We start from the raw sequence: 17,396 nt of genomic DNA, 5'->3' as shown, positions 1-17,396 counted from the left end.
GCACTGATCAACCATAGACTCGAGCCTGGCGTAGAATGCCTCCTTCACAGTGAGATCACTTTCCTCAGTCGGAGCATATACAGAGACCAGGGAAATGACACCCAAAGAGTGACGAAATCTCAGTCTCATAATACGCTCGTTGACTGGTGTTACCTTGACTATCCTGGGAGTCGGCTTATTGGATACCGCTATAGCAACTCCCTGGGCATGGTAACTACCAAAGCGACCAGACCAGTAGTAGGTGTAACCACCCACCATGACGGCCTCCGAACCTCAGAAAGAGCTGCAACACTGATGTTCAAACGCTGGAGCTCAGATGACAGCAGAGACAGGTGATCATCCTCTCTTAGAGTAAGAACGTTCCAGGCACCCTCCTGAAGGGACCGCCTCAGGTTAACCCAAGGAGACCGTCGTCTGGTTTCTCACGGGACTCCAGAAAAATGTCTTCAACATATGTACGTAATGTTCCGCATTCACAGCCACCCCTTCCTCAGTGTCCTGATCTTCAAAAAAAAGTATGGATTGTAAATCCGATGACCACCGAGACCACACCACATTCATTATTTTTCGGGAGTGGAGAAGTAACTCAACAAAGTGGGCTGGTTTCTTCATCCCACAAAACCGACAATTTTGTTTGTTTACCATACCATTCACGTGAACACAACCTCATCGCTAAAATTGTCTGTTGATTCCAGCTTGATCAATAATCTTACTGAATCGCACACAAAATTCATAACGTCATCGCTCTTCATCTGAGGTTAACTGCTGTATCAGTTGAATTTTATGAGAGAATCTTCCGATCATACTTTAACATTCTAATGACACTCTTTGAGACACTCCAATGTCGTGCGAAATGCACCTTCTTTATTTACTCGGGCTACATGCAAACCCATTCGCTAATTCTGCTTCTGGTCTCTGGAGTTCGAATATTCCTTGGATGTCCAGAGTGTCCTGCATTATTGTTTTTCACAAAGCATGTCCCACTCCACTTTGAAACTGTACGATATATAGTCTCCGAGGTTGGTGCAATACGCCTAAGGAATTGTCTTCTGAATACCCACTGGACTCATATCACTGATCTCAGCTCTACATTCTTCTCGACAATGAAGATTTGCTCCCCTGTTGTTAGTTGTGCCATGGGTTACCTGTAAAATAATAATAATAGAAATTGCAAAATGCATTTGATTAAAAAAAAATTTGAATGCTTACCCTCTAAATTCACTATTTTTCAAGACATTTATACCTATCAAGATATTTAAAAAAATAGATTCTTCAAATCAGGTACATTTTTGTGACTCGCAATGTTTAACTCGAGAAGTGTTTGTCTGTTTGTTTGTTACTTGTGAAATCAAAGATACGCAAGAATATTGGTTATTCTTGTCTGTTATTTTGTTCATACGTCATTCGCCTACATGTCACAATTTACAGAGGTAATCCCAAGTAGTTTGGCTGGTAGATGGGGCACCCTGCGCACACCTCTCCCCTACCTCCTTTTCTCCCCCACCCGACCCCCCAATCCCCCAGATGGAAAATTTAACGTCTTTTATTTTTATATTCATAAGGGTGTCTACTAACCAATCTCAGATTTTCCCATCAAAACAAACTGCACTACGGGGGTTGTACGGCATCCATCATGGATTTTGTCGTGTGTGAATGACTAAAGCTAAGGATTTCCATAACCTTTGAACAAGACATCATAGACAAATAAACCCACTTTTCCATACAATTTTGACATGAGAAAACGTTTGAAAGCAACATTTTTGAGATTCAAAAAGCAGTTTAATGGGGCAAAATAGAAAAAAAATCGTTATTTTATTTTGTCAAATCAAAGGAAATGACTCGTTCTCAATCATCTTGGTAACCCATCAAGTCATCATACTCACTGAGTCCATCGTCATTCTCTTTGCCATCATCTTCACTCTCAGGAGAGTCCAGAAGTTCCAGGAGTGAAGGAGGAAGGATTGGCCCGAGAGACCAGAGCGGTTCAAGGGTGCCATCGCTCTTCACCCAGCCATGTCTGTCCTTGGGCTTGGGGAGATTATGCATCGGGATGTGGGACCGCCTCCACTGGCCCACTCTGTAGTTCACCTGGTTGATATGAGGGATGAGAGAGTCTCTGCAGGATAGCAGCTGCGAGAGCTTGACCTTGAACTTGCTGTTCAGCTTCTCCTCATCTTGAGCATCAGCACCCTCACCTTATTGACATTCGTCATGTGAGCATGACTGTAGACCATGCAGGTGAACTCCTTCAGCAGCTCATACACCTCCTGCCTCAGCTTCCACCCAACTCCCAGCTCCCTAAAAGCATCTAGCCTTGAAGGAATCGTAATCGGCAGCTAAGCACTGCCCAGTAGAGCCGGAGAATCGGTGAGCGGTCAAGAGGGCCGTGAGGCCCCGCCCCCGAAGTGCATGATTGGTTGGGGTGACGTCATCGAGAGACTTCGAGAACGGAGGTAGAAGAATCGATCTCTCTCTCTTGTGCTGGCTTCGTGGCAGGCGGTCGTGTTTCTCGTGTGCGCTTAGGGAGAACTGTTCGGCGCCCAGAGAATCTTGCAGCGTTGGAGCCAGGGGTGTTGTTTGACTCGGTGTTCTTCGAGGGAGCTGAGGACCGTGTTGTGCTGGCTGACCTGGGATCGAGCGGGAGACGTTTGGCTGCCTGCTGCATGGCTCGGTGTGCTGGCGCGATTGACCGGCACCATTGTTTCGGCACTTTGTCACGCGGTCCTCATGTCGACAGACCCCACCAAAGTGCTTGGCGAGACCAGAGCTGAGTGCCGGCAAAAAGGGGGGATTTTCTTTTATTTTCTTTAATCATTCCCCAGTCTGTTTTCATGTCTGTGTGGGGACGTCTCAATTTAGGATTATAGATTTACCTCACCATTCATTTTATTTCTGTAATTTAATTTCATTAAATCCTTTATTGTACATTTCTTTTGTTGTGTCGTGTTTCTGTGTTTCTGTGTTCGTGGGTTTCGGATATAAGCCCCGTGAACTCCGTGCAGGTAAGCACCCTGTTGCCTTTTGTCCCGCGCGCGCCAAAAGTACCGCCAATTTTCCGCTTGACAGCTATCCGTCCAAGGTCTTCATCGGCCACGGACTTGACAATATCATGTTATGTAGCGCTTTTCGCCCGAACTCTCAATGGTGAAGAATCACTTAAAACAGACCAAAAGTCTAACGGCGGCATTGCCGGGCTTGGTTGATACTTTAGTTGATGAGGATAGTATGACCTGGGTGGGGATACCAGTTAGCAAATAATGTAAGTATTAAATTATTTTTGCATTGAGGCACTGGTTTATTCTATGTTTCAAGTCAACAATTCATTTACATTTCTCTGTCGGACAACATGGACCAACTTCTATCAACTCATCCAAACTCTCTCTTCCTCATATGTGGCGACTTCAACTGTCATCATGCCAGCTGGCTGGGTGTGGGTTCATCTCTCACCAGCCATGGCACCTCAGCAAAGGACTTCTGCGACTCATTGGGACTGACACAATCTGTCAATTTCCCGACCCGGATCTCAGTCAATGGAGTATCTTCTCTTCTGGACTTGGTTATGACTAACTTCCCTGCAAATGTCTGCTGCTCTTCTTCTGCTCCAATCGGTTCTTCTGATCATGTGCTTGTTAAAGTGGACATCTCACTGGCCATTCTCAGAGAGCCTCCTCAGCGCCGATGAGTCTGGCATTTCACTCAGGCCGACTGGCACGGTCTGCAAGCAGCCATCAATCAACTGCACTGGTCTCCCATCTCTAATGCCTCTGACATCAATTCTTCCTGGGAATTCTTCCAAAGCAAACTGCTCTCTCATGCACAGATTTATCCCATCTCGTCTTCAGTTGTCTTACCCTTCCTCCCGTCCATGGTACACTGAATCTTGTGGTGAGGCAGTTGCCCTGAAACAACTTGCCTTTGCGTCTTGGAAGGCAAATCCAACTGAAGGCAATCTCAGTTCCTTCCACCAAGCTCGAAACAAGTGTGTTTCTACCCTCAGGAGTGCCAGGAAGCACTATCTCTCCACACTCAAGATTGAACTCTCAAACCTGTCTCCTTCCTCCAAATACCGGTGGCGTCTGGTCAAATCCGTTTCTGGTGTTTGTTCCCCCTCCATCCCCTCCCTTACCGCACGTGACAGTTGACACCGCACGTGACAAAGCCGAATGCTTCAACTCTGTGTTTGCCTCAAAATCTTGTGTCCCAAACCCATCTCTCTCTGTTCCCACCTTTCCCAGTCGAACCCAACTGCTCCTGGACTCTGTATCCTTCTCTCCTGACAAGGTGGAGAAGTTTTTATCAAACCTCGACTCTGATTCTGCAACTGGACCAGATGGCATCAGCCCTCGGGTCCTAAAATCCTGCTCTGCCGCTCTATCTCACCCTCTCTCTGTTCTTTTCACCCTCTCTTTTGATCAAGGTCATCTGCCAGCATCTTGGAAATCAGCAAACATTACCGCTTTACACAAAAAAGGTGCAAAAACAGATCCTTGCAACTACAGACCAATCAGCCTGCTCCCAATTATCAGCAAAGTCATGGAATCCATCATTGCTTCAGATATCAAATCCTTCCTCTTCTCCAATGGCTTGATCTCTGATCATCAATTTGGATTCAGACCAGGTCATTCTACTCTGGACATGTTGCTTCTGCTGTCTCAACAATGGATGGAGGTCCTCAATGCCAAACAGGAAATCAGAGCTGTCTCACTTGACATATCACGTGCCTTCGATACGGTCTGGCACCCAGCTCTGCTCACCAAACTCACCTCCTATGGTATTCAGGGAAATCTCCACTCATGGCTTGCGGATTTCCTCTCTGGTCGTAGGCAACGTGTGGCCCTGAATGGATTTCTCTCATCTTCCCTTCCTGTTCTGGCTGGAGTTCCCCAAGGTAGTGTTCTGGGCCCTGTGCTATTTCTGGTCTTCATCAATGACCTCTCTGACTCTCTGGAAAATCCTCTCTATCTCTTTGCTGATGACTCCACTATCTGCCGCTCCATTCCTCATCCCTCAGATCGACAGTCTGCAGCCTCCTCACTCTCTGCAGACCTGGACAAAATCACAGACTGGTCAAACAAGTGGACATGTCTTTCAATCCTGACAAATCTCACACTCTTACAATGTCTCTCCGAAAGGACCGACTGGACAACCCAACCATTTAATCCTCTCCCACCTCCCCCCAAGTCCTCCCGATGTCCCTGCTCTCAAATGTTGTGTTTGTGTCCTTCCCCTTCTTCCCCCTCTCTTTTGTGTCCTCCCCCCTCTCTCCCCATCTTGTCTGCCGCTCCCCTTGTTTTTTGTGTTTTGTGTGTCGGTTTGTCTTTTTGTGTGATTAATGTTTGCTCTTTCACGAGCCTCGATCTTGTATACAAAAAAAAAAAAAAAAAAAAAAAAAAAAAAAAAAAAAAAAAAAAAAAAAAAAAAAAAAAAAAAATAAAAAAAAAAAAAAAAAAAAAAAAAAAAAAAATCTACTTTCTCAACAATCCTCTCCAAGAAGTTCTGTCGCTCAAGCTTTTGGGTCTCACTATCTGCCATGATCTTTCTTGGGAAAACCACATTTCCAAGCTGGCCTCCAACGCCAGTCGCCGACTGGGCATCCTCCGTCGTGCGAAGTCCTTCCTTGGCACACCTGAGCTCCTCACCACATACAAGGCTTTCATCCGCAGCTCAATGGAATACTGTTCCCCCCTCTGGGCTGGTGCTCCTGCCTCACACCTTGCTCGGCTTCACGCTGTTGAGGCCAAAGCTTTCAGAATCATTGGAATCTCCTGCGATGTAGTCAACTCCGAGGGCCTTTCACTCACTCACCGCAGGCAGGTTGGTGGTCTTTCTGTCTTCTACCGAATCCTTTCCGGCCTTGCTCCCCCAGCTCTCTCTGTGCTCTGTCCCCCCAATATTCCTTCAGGTCGCACAAGATCTGCCTGCAACCCTCTTATGGTTAAACTGCCAAAGTCTAGGCTCTCTGCTCACCTTCACTCTTTCATTCCCCTTTTCTCCCGCCTCTGGAACAAACTCCCCCACTCCCTTCAATCCCACTCCTCCCTCCAGGTCTTTAAAACAGCTGTTCACCACCATCTCTTATCTTCCCCCATCGAAAACCTTGATCTTTTCTACCCCCGGTAATTCACCCCAGAGTCCTTGCAGTGTTCATATGTTTTATTCCTCTCCCACCTCCCCTCAAGTCCTCCCGATGTCCCTGCTCTCAAATGTTGTGTTTGTGTCCTTCCCCCTTTCTCCCCATCTTGTCTACCGCTCCCCTTGTTTTTTGTGTTTTGTGTGTCGGTTTTTTTTTTTGTGTGATTAATGTTAGCTCTTTCACGAGCCTCGATCTTGTATGCAAAAAAAACAAAAAACAATGAACCAACCATACACCACTTCAATCTAGAAACTTTGCAATAATGACAAAGGGATTGCAGTGTTATGATTATATTTACTATCTTATTAGTATTAACACCATTATTATTATTATGAAAGCATGGAGCATTTCGATTCTGATATATGACAGGTTCGACGATATGTTCAGCCTGAACGAAATTGGAATCAAAATGGCGGTGTGCGGAGCCAGCCACCGTACCGCCATAATGACATCACATCACCCCTGTCATGTGACCAGATCCTCAGCTCTGATTGGTGTACGTTTGAGGGGACATACATATATACATACGGACAGACATACACTGTTATAGACGGCTTTGCCTTATGGGCTATGCCGTAAAAATAGATCAATTCTCGTATCCGTATCCATATTCAGATCTACACCAAAATCGAATTGATTCGTCCTTGTCACACACCTAACCGGTCCACCATGCTTTGTCCAAATCTGTCCATAACTTTTTGAGATATCGTGTTATATGTCAGTTTTATCCTGATCACTCAATGGTGAAGAATCACTAAAAATCTCTGATCCGGATCCGGATTCGAATCTTTACCAAAGTTGAATCAATTTGTCCTTGTCACATACGCAACCTTTCCCAAATTTTGTCTGAATCCGTCGACAACTTTTTGCGATATCCTGTTACATATCTTTTTCGCCCTCTCTCCCAATGATGAGGAATCACTTTAAAAAAATTCTACTAGCCGGATCCGGATCTTCGCCAATATCTAATAACTTCGTCCTTGACACATACGTTACCTCTCCGCCAAATTTCGTCCGAATACGTCCACAACTTTTTGAGATATCTTGTTAACAGACAAACAAGCATCCATATTGTGACTTCAGCTTACCAGCATTCAGTGGTTTCATCAATTTGAACTCTGGAGGGAAAGATTTTTGACTTGACCAAGTTCAGTTTCCAAAGTCTTGTCCAGACTATCATTCATAACCGGCAAACTGAGAATGGCGATTATAGCTAACAGGTATAAGTGGTGGTGTGGATCTCATAACTGTCAATTTTGTGTTGCACTCATAAGAATTTGAACTTGGCAAACATATATCGCACTTCTTGATGCAGACTTTCACTTTTTATAAAGGGTAATTGAACATTTTGGAGACATTTGTATGCAATTCATGAAGAATTTGGTCTGTTCCACATGTGATTCCTAAAATATTTGGAAACAACTGCCTCTCAGTCGATCTCTCTTCAGTTATTGCATAAAAGTCTTGCTCAAAAGCTAAAGCGTAGCTGCAACGGTCTCAGCACAGTGGTGATACCTGTCAGTTGTAACTGACATTCTTATTTTCGTTTTTGAATTGTTGTTTGGATCAGGCATGAAAAGTTGTATAATTCCACTTAATAGATGCATGCATTGAGTGACTTGATGAGCTATCCTGCCGATCGAGATTCCTTACTACTGGAAGGATAGTTTAGCTTTGGCAAGCTTGAACATGCTCTATTCCAAGTACATGAACAACATTACATTTCATTCAATCCTCTCAAAGACTTTTCTTCTATTTGTAGTCTTTGAATTCAAAGGAACCAGATTCAAATAAACCCATGCTATTCCTCCTTTGAATTCCAATTTCTAGCTACTGACCTCATTTGGAGACTGGCGGCATCACCATCACATATGTTGTCCTTGTTTCTGTTCAATGAGATTGCGCTTATTGCACAACACGTGAAGTGAACTTGCGAAACGTTTTAAAATCCTCATGCAGTGGCTATTGCTTTGGGGCTAAAGTAAAATAATATTCTGCACACTGCGACTCCAGATTGTGAATCGGCGGTCAATAATCGGGAATGCTGACATCATCCCAAGCAATCGATTTATTTCTGCTGTTACCCACTCTGCCATTGATTTTGCCGCTTGATTAATGTTATCAAAAGGGTTTATGATGATTATGATGTGGATGATGATACCTTTTTGTTATCAAATTATTTGTGGACATATGAATTGGAGAGAAATGTAATATAATTTCCTGGGTTGCTTACCCACCAAACCTTTTGATAAATAGTGCTAAAAACCTATGGAAATGAAGATTTTGGCAATGAAATTCCCAGAGACTAAGTAAATGATTTTTACAATCCCAAACTGTGACGAGCTGAAAATGACTATTTATGACCATCACTCACATTTTTACCTGCATTGAAACAGCACTCTGCACTGCTTATTTCATCATGGCTGGTCTCGTATAGTTTGTTTTTTCATTTCACTACAATCGATCTCTGCGTATGTTGTTCATCGGATCCATATCGTGACACTGTTTTCTCATGATGCTTCTTTATGATCCTTTTAGGTTGTCATGTGGCCATGGCCTTGATTGGAAAGGGTTAAGATTGTGAGGGTTGGAGGGCGCTTGCCGTGGTGGCCTGTTAACCTTTCCAAATTGCAATAAACCATGGTGGTTGGGTATTCGACAGCTTCACGGCGACATGTCTGTTCCCTTTTACTTGCCCACCGCCTTATCTTGAAATGAGCAGTGGCGTCACTTTGGCGGTTTAATTAGTGGGCCTGCGCCCACTGTCTCAGCCCACGCCCCGGTGACAGGCTGTCCTAGCCCGGCCGTTTCCCTTGTCATGGCGACGGGGTGCGGGCAACACCGTGCGTTCCTCGCAAGCCCCAAGTCTTGGTCTGTTGTCTCGGCAACGGGTAATCGGTAACGGGTGATAAACGTTACAGCCCTACAGAGTGGCCTCAAACTTGGACATGCTTGGTTGCAACAGTATGCAGTTTTCTGCAAAATGGTTGCCTTCTCAAAGATAACCTATTACATGATATATATATATATTGAAGTGTTTCCTGTTTCACTTCCCTGCAGATGTTTTGTCCAATGATTTTTGCCACTTTTTTATTTTCTAGCCGATTGGCAAAGCAGTTTACAATGCTCGCCACTGGACTCAGCACAAGATGGAAACGGAGCTGGAACTACCAGAGCTACTCAGGATAGCCAGTGCTCCGGTAGGTTTTTTCTTTGTCCCCTCCCCCATTGTTAAAATTCACATGGTAATGGCAGACACCCACTGAGATTATGTGAAGTTTTTGCCAATTTGCTTTAATCATATATCACATGGCTACCAACATTGAAGTGAATCAGTATGTGAGGGGGACATTTTTGGGAACTGTGACATGTTTATATCTTTAATGGTGTATGTGTAAGTGTGTGTATATATATATATATATACATAGTATATTTATTTATTATTATCAAACAACTGTATTGTCTTCTATTGTACCGTTTTGGTAAACCTGTAAACATAATGGACAAGTAAGCAAATTGCCTAATGGTAAAATAGCTGTTAAATATGTTTTCGAAGCTCTCAGCGATCAATTCGACAATATTATATTTAGTGTTGCGAAAGCCCAAAGGGCTTGTGATACTTTTGCTGTCGTTGTTACTGGCACTCATTAACAAAAAAATAAAAATAATAAAAACGACACTTTTGCAAATCTGTGATCGTTGTGCTCTGCCACCTTTTGGTTGGATGTCCATGGTAATGTCCTGGGAAGATATCTTCCCTGCCACGATGTTCATCTCCATAATGTTTATTTCAAAATAATTTTGATAATTGCATGAGCAGGTAAATAATTTACCCTTTTCATGAGACGGTGTGTGTAAATGCTTAAGGCTTATGAATTAAAGAAGAAATTGGTTTTCAGTTTTTGGGTTTTTGTGGTGGATGGAGAGGTGTTATATATTTCCTGCATGTTAGTGAAACATGGTGTTGTGTTAGTGAATGTTAGTGAAACCCCAAAATAGAGTTACCTCTTCTGCAAGCCCCCTCCCATCCTCCCAATCCCTGGTGTTGGGCTAGCGGCTAGGGTGCCGGTTTAGGATCCAAGGATCCTGGGTTCGAATCCCGGTCGATCGCTGAATTATCGCCAGGGGGGTTGACTCAGCCTGTCATCCTTCCGAGGTCGGCTAATTGAGTACCAGTTCACTGGTAATTCCCTGTTTGTCGTTAAAGGCGGCAAAAAGGGTTGGCGTCAGGAAGGGCATCCGGCCGTAAAACATTGCTTCAAAAAGGGGACCAAAAAACAACAACAACCACGGTTCCCGAAAAAGGCCAACCCCCGCTTTGCGGGGCAAAATGGCCTCTAAAGGTGTTTTTTTTTTTTTTTTTTAGTGAAACATATTTTGGAAGCACTTATTGCATAATGAGTTAATTTTTTTGTGTACCGATTAATCTGCAAATGCTTTGATTTGCATTATGGAGAACGCTTGATTTTGGAGGGGGTTTGTTTTACGGTGGATGTGCACTTAACTTTAACGCAGAGAGAAAGAGAAAGTGGTTTGGTTTGGTTCCCAGTGGTGTGATTACCCTTTTGTTGGTAAAAGGTACTTGTTAGCCATTGCCACCCTACATGTCAAGGACAACCTAGTCAACCCACTCATTCTATCATATCTGGTTAACATTTGAAATTTTAAGATGCTGAACAACAAAATAAGGTTATTAGCTCGATCTTTGACAATTTCAATTATTCTTACCTTTTGAATATTCCCACTTTTTTCACATTCTTACCATTCAATGCCCTTGCTCTTTATTACTTATTCCTCCATTTTATTAACATGCTTTTCCCCCCCAAAATAGAGTTACCTCTTCTGCATGCCCCCTCCCATCCTCCCAATTCCCCCCACCTCTACATTCGCCTTGCCATTACATTTTTAAAGAATATAGATTCCTTGAGATATAAAAAAATTATTTGTGTAATCCTCTTACCTTTTTCATCCAGTTTAACTTTTATGCCGACGAAATTTGTTGAAAACTGAATAAAGCTTCTTAATCATTTGGGCAAACATTGTCTACCAACTTTTTTCATTCCTATAACATTTGGCTTTGTGATGTTTTTAAAAAATTGCTCCAAAATGCCGCTTTAATCTATTGTTCAAAATAATGGAGGGCAGGATATCTCATTTGGTAATATGCTTGCCATTGCACTTTGTCTGTATTTCATTGATTTCTAGTATAGTTCAGCTTAACTTAACTTCAAAAAAACTCTCCCTGACCAGTAAACTTTAAATCAGAATATTATCTGACATTGTACCGTTTTTGATTATAATGCCATTATATGACAAAAAAAAGGTTTTCATATGGTTGATTGTGGTTCTCCTCCACTTGTGTTCAAGCTAATTTTAAATTTAATTTTTGATTTACATTTATATTTTTAATACTATTATTTTTATTTTTTTTGTATACAACATCGAGGCTCGTGTAAGAGCTAGCCCATTAAACACACATTAGCACATAAAACACAAAAAACAAAAACGGACACATAAAACATAACAAGTGAATCCACTTGGATTCCGCCCAGGTTGGCACATGGAAATTATGATGTAGCATAATTATCATCTCGGGTCAAGATTTGAAATTATGCCATGGTTTTTGTAAAATTGCTACTAGTATTCACATTATGTACTTTTCTTTTGATTTAAACATCCATAAATACAAAACAAATAGTTTTGTAATCTTAAAAATTTATTAAATGTACAAAATTCCTATCCTATAACATATATATCCTATAACCTATCCTATATATATCCTATATCATATAACATATATCCTATATATCCTATAACATAACATATAACAAATATATCCTATATTATGTACTAGCGAGCGGCCGCGTACCAGCCAAAGGGGTAGCCCATGGTTAGCCTAAATATAGATTTGATGACGTCATGTTTACACATCTGAGCGACAGAAACTGTCTACACATCTAAGCGACAGAAACGTCTACACTGTTGGAGCTTCACTTTTGGAGAGACAGAAATTCTGGGTCATTTGGGTCCTCTGGGTCATTTGGGCCATTTGGGTCCTCTGGGTCATTTGGGTCCTCTGGGTCATTTGGGTCCTCTGGGTCATTTGGGTCCTCTGGGTCATTTGGGTCCTCTGGGTCATTTGGGTCCTCTGGGTCCGCTGGGTCATTTGGGTCATTTGGGTCCTCTGGGTCATTTGGGTCCTCTGGGTCATTTGGGTCCTCTGGGTCATTTGGGTCCTCTGGGTCATTTGGGTCATTTGGGTCCTCTGGGTCATTTGGGTCCTCTGGGTCATTTGGGTCCTCTGGGTCATTTGGGTCCTCTGGGTCATTTGGGTCCTCTGGGTCATTTGGGTCCTCTGGGTCATTTGGGTCCTCTGGGTCATTTGGGTCCTATATTCCTATCCTATAACATATATATCCTATAACCTATCCTATATATATCCTATATCATATAACATATATCCTATATATCCTATAACACAACATATAACAAATATATCCTATATTATGTACTAGCGAGCGGCCGCGTACCAGCCAAAGGGGTAGCCCATGGTTAGCCTAAATATAGATTTGATGACGTCCTGTTTACACATCTGAGCGACAGAAACTGTCTACACATCTGAGCGACAGAAACGTCTACACTGTTGGAGCTTCACTTTTGGAGAGACAGAAATTCTGGGTCATTTGGGTCCTCTGGGTCATTTGGGTCATTTGGGTCCTCTGGGTCATTTGGGTCCTCTGGGTCATTTGGGTCCTCTGGGTCCTCTGGGTCATTTGGGTCCTCTGGGTCATTTGGGTCCTCTGGGTCATTTGGGTCCTCTGGGTCATTTGGGTCATTTGGGTCCTCTGGGTCATTTGGGTCCTCTGGGTCATTTGGGTCCTCTGGGTCATTTGGGTCCTCTGGGTCATTTGGGTCATTTGGGTCATTTGGGTCATTTGGATCTCGCGAGATCTTGGAGACGGCGGCAGGGATTTTCGAAGCTCCACACGGTCTCCACGTTTTTCGAAGTTAAGTCTGTTCACAATTGTATTTTGTCGAAACTGTATTTATCTTTCGGTGTGTGAAGTTATTGTGTGCAACTTTGGTTGTTTCTCGGTGTTTATCTTTCATAAATTGATCGTCTGTTTGCCGTGTCGCGAGCAAGGCCTTGTACAGTGTGCACTGTACAACCTTGAGGCTTTGTTTTTCTCTCAGTGGTCCGTCGTTTGTGATCCAATAACTTTCGTCCTCTGTATTCCCAGTCTTTTCACCCATAGCCTCCTTCCTTGTGTAAATCTCAACTCAAAAAAAAAATAAATAAAATAAAATAAAATAAAATTTCCTTCTCTGTTCTCATTCGTTTATTCATTCTTATTCGTTCGTTCGTTCTTCGACCACGTGTTTCTCCCCCATTTCCCCAGATAGTTTTCACTCATTAACCTTCAATGTTTACACTTTCCCCTCAAGTTATGTATTCCGTCATATTTTATAACACCTTTTTCTTCTTCTTCTTTAAAAGGCTGCTTTCGACTTGCTCACCAAATCAATTCATCCCAAAAAAAATATCCATCTCCTATAGTGCCTTTGTTCTACATTCCCTAAACTCTCCTGCACTCCATCCTCCATCCAGCGTCCTTAAACGTATTTTTAACTCGAAGGTCACAAGAAACTCATTTTGCAATAAATGTTCGTTTCCCATAAATCGTACACTTTCAAAAATCCAATCTCACCCCTCCCCTCCAAATCTTCCCCATAACCCCTCCCCTCCAAATCTTCCCCATCACCCCTCCCCTCCAAATCTTCCCCATCACCCATCCCTTTCAAATCTCCCCCCTTGCCCCCTCCCTCCTAAACTACCTCCTCACCCCTCCCCGCCAAGACGCCCCCTCGCCCCTCCCCTCCTAGACTCCTGCCTCACCCCTCCCCTCCAAATCTCCCCCATATCCCATCCCTTTCAAATCCCTCCCCTTGTCCCTTCCCTCCCAAACTCCCCCCTCACCCCTCCCCTTCAAATCTCCCCACCCTCATTGCTTCTCAATTTCCCCCCGCTCACTCCCCCTCCTCAAAGCGTCCTCCCCGCTTCTTCCCCCTTCAAACTCTCACCTCCATCTCCCCCAACCTTCTGCCTCGCTCTTCCCCCTCCTCAAATAACACCTCATTGTGGCTCACCCAATCACCATCAAACTTTTTGTCCGCCCCATCCTTCCCTTTCTCCGAGCTATTCTGAAATCTCTGACACACCTTCAACAGCTCTCCCTACCTCTTCCACCTCTTCCACATCTTACCCTACCCCTCCTCCCCCCTGTTCTGTATCTGATGCTCCCCCTTCCTCTTCATTAACGGTATGGACCTCAAACATCCGGGGCCTTCGTTCAAACTTAACCGATCTCTCCATACAGGTTGCTTCTGTCAAACCAGACGTGATCTGCTTAACAGAAACTTTCCTCCTTTATGATGTCTCTGATTCCATAGTATCTCTCCCGGGCTACTCCCTCCTCCGGTATGATAGACCTGAGCCTCGTCCTGGAGGCGGGGTTGCTATCTTTATCAAAAACTCTCTTCCTCACTCGCCCTGCACTGCACTCTCTCCACCTCACCCCCAGGAATACCTCTGGCTACGGCTTCCCCTTCGCTCCCACCTCTTGTTCATATGTGTGTTGTACCGTCCACCAAACAGTGATGACTCCATCTACATCTCGCTGTCTGATGATATGGACCAACTTCTATCTACTCATCCCAACTCTCTCTTCCTCATATGTGGTGATTTCAACTGTCATCATGCCAGTTGGCTGGGTGTGGGTACCTCTCTCACCAGCCATGGCTCCTCAGCAAAGGACTTCTGCGACTCACTGGGACTGACACAATCTGTCAATTTCCCGACCCGGATCTCAGTCAACGGAACATCTTCTCTTCTGGACTTGGTTATGTCTAACTTCCCTGAAAATGTCTGCTGCTCTTCTTCTGCTCCGATCGGAACATCTGATCATGTCCTTGTTAAAGTGGACATCTCTCTGACCATCCTCAGGGAGCCTGCTCAGCGTCGACGAGTCTGGCATTTCACTCAGGCCAACTGGCACGGTCTTCAAGCAGCCATCAATCATCTGGACTGGTCTCCCATCTCTACCACCTCTGACATCAACTCATCCTGGGAATTCTTCCAAAGTAAATTGCTCTCTCTCATGCACAGATTTATCCCATCTCGTCTTCAGTTGTCATACCCTTCCTCCCGTCCATGGTACACGGAATCTTGTGGTGAGGCTGTTGCCCAGAAACAACTTGCCTTCGTCTCCTGGAAAGCAAATCCAACGGAAGGAAATCTCATTTCCTTCCACAAAGCCCGAAACAAGTGTGTGTCCACCCTCAGGAGAGCCAGGAAACAATATCTCTCCGTTCTCAAGACCGAACTCTCTTATCTGTCTCCCTCTTCCAAATCCTGGTGGCGTCTGGTCAAATCCGTTTCTGGTGTTTGTTCCCCCTCCATCCCCTCCCTTACCTCAAACGGCTACACAGCTGACTCCGCACGTGAAAAAGCTGAATGCCTCAACTCTGTGTTTGCCTCTAAATCTTGTGTCCCAAACCCATCCCTCTCTGTACCCACCATACCCAGTCGTACCCTGCTGCTCCTGGACTCCGTTCCTTTCCTCCTGACAAGGTGGAAAAGTTTCTGTCAACCCTCGACTCTGATTCTGCAACTGGACCCGACGGCATCAGCCCACGGGTCCTAAAATCCTGCTCTGCTGCTCTATCTCACCCTCTCTCTGTTCTCTTCACCCTCTCTTTTGCTCAAGGTCAACTGCCATCTGCTTGGAAATCAGCCAACATCACCGCTTTGCACAAAAAAGGTGCAAAAACAGATCCTAGCAACTACAGACCAATCAGCCTTCTCCCAATTATCAGCAAAGTCATGGAATCCATCATTGCTTCTGATATGAAATCTTTCCTCTTCTCCAATGGCTTGATCTCTGATCATCAATTTGGTTTCAGACCAGGTCACTCTACTCTGGACATGCTGCTTCTGCTGTCTCAACAATGGATGGAGGTCCTCAATGCCAAACAGGAAATTAGAGCTGTCTCCCTCGACATATCACGTGCCTTCGACACGGTCTGGCACCCTGCTCTGCTCACCAAACTCTCCTCCTTTGGTATCCATGGAAATCTCCACGCATGGCTGGCGGACTTCCTCTCTAGTCGTCGTCAACGTGTGGCCCTGAATGGGTTTCTCTCATCTCCTCTTCCTGTTCAGGCTGGAGTTCCCCAAGGCAGTGTTCTGGGCCCCGTGCTTTTTCTGGTCTTCATCAATGATCTCTCTGACTCTCTCGAAAATCCTCTCTATCTCTTTGCTGATGACTCCACTCTCTGCCGCTCCATTCCTCTTCCCTCAGATCGGCAGTCTGCTGCCTCCTCACTCTCTGAGGACCTGGACAAAATCACAGACTGGTCAAACAAGTGGAACATGTCTTTCAATCCTGACAAATCTCACACTCTTACTATGTCTCTCCGAAAAGATCGACTGGACAACCCTCCCATCTACTTTCTCAACAATCCTCTCCAAGAAGTTCTGTCGCTCAAGATTTTGGGTCTCACTATCTGCCATGATCTTTCTTGGGAAAACCACATTTCCAAGCTGGCCTCCAAAGCCAGTCGCCGACTGGGCATCCTCCGTCGTGCGAAGTCCTTCCTCGGCACACCTGAGCTCCTCACCACATACAAGGCTTTCATCCGCAGCTCAATGGAATACTGTTCTCCCCTATGGGCCGTTGCTCCTGCCTCACACCTAGCTCGGCTTCACGCTGTTGAAACCAAAGCTTTCAGAATTATTGGAATCTCCCGCGATGAAGCTATCTCTGAGGGCCTTTCACTCACTCACCGCAGGCAGGTAGGTGGTCTTTCTGTCTTCTACCGACTCCTCTCCGGCCTTGCACCCCCAGCTCTCTCTGTGCTCTGTCCCCCAAATATTCCTACAGGTCGCACAAGATCTGCCAGCAACCCTCTGATGGTTAAACTGCCGAAATCTCGGCTCTCCGCTCACCTTCACTCTTTCATTCCTCTTTTCTCCCGCCTCTGGAACAAACTCCCTCACTCCCTTCAATCCCACTCCTCCCTCCAGGTCTTTAAAACAGCTGTTCACCACCATCTCTTATCTTCCCCCATCCAAAACCTTGATCTTTTCTACCCCCGCTAATTCACCCCAGATCCACCTTGTTTGAAATTCCAACTTCTTTCCTGGAAGTCCTGGCAGTGTCCATATGTTTTATACCTCTCCCACTGCCCCCTTCCCACGCCC

The 17,396-nt window shown here is 44.7% G+C and overlaps 1 protein-coding gene across 9 annotated transcripts in view; it reads left to right on the top strand.

The window, feature by feature from the left end:
- Positions 1 to 17,396, top strand: part of WAPL (WAPL cohesin release factor) — a 181,126-nt gene that overhangs the window by 49,620 nt on the left and 114,110 nt on the right. For all 9 annotated transcript variants that reach the window (XM_078783251.1, XM_078783249.1, XM_078783248.1 and 6 more), the window contains one exon: positions 9,235 to 9,333. In XM_078783251.1, the coding sequence (XP_078639377.1) occupies positions 9,235 to 9,333 (99 nt within the window). The remainder of the gene's footprint in view (positions 1 to 9,234; positions 9,334 to 17,396) is intronic.

Source organism: Myxine glutinosa, chromosome 8, assembly GCF_964187855.1.
Source record: "Myxine glutinosa chromosome 8, kmMyxGlut1.1, whole genome shotgun sequence".
In the NCBI taxonomy this organism is placed as follows: domain Eukaryota; kingdom Metazoa; phylum Chordata; class Myxini; order Myxiniformes; family Myxinidae; genus Myxine; species Myxine glutinosa.
Note: the sequence above shows the minus strand (reverse complement) of the source record. Positions and strands in the feature narration are given on the sequence as shown.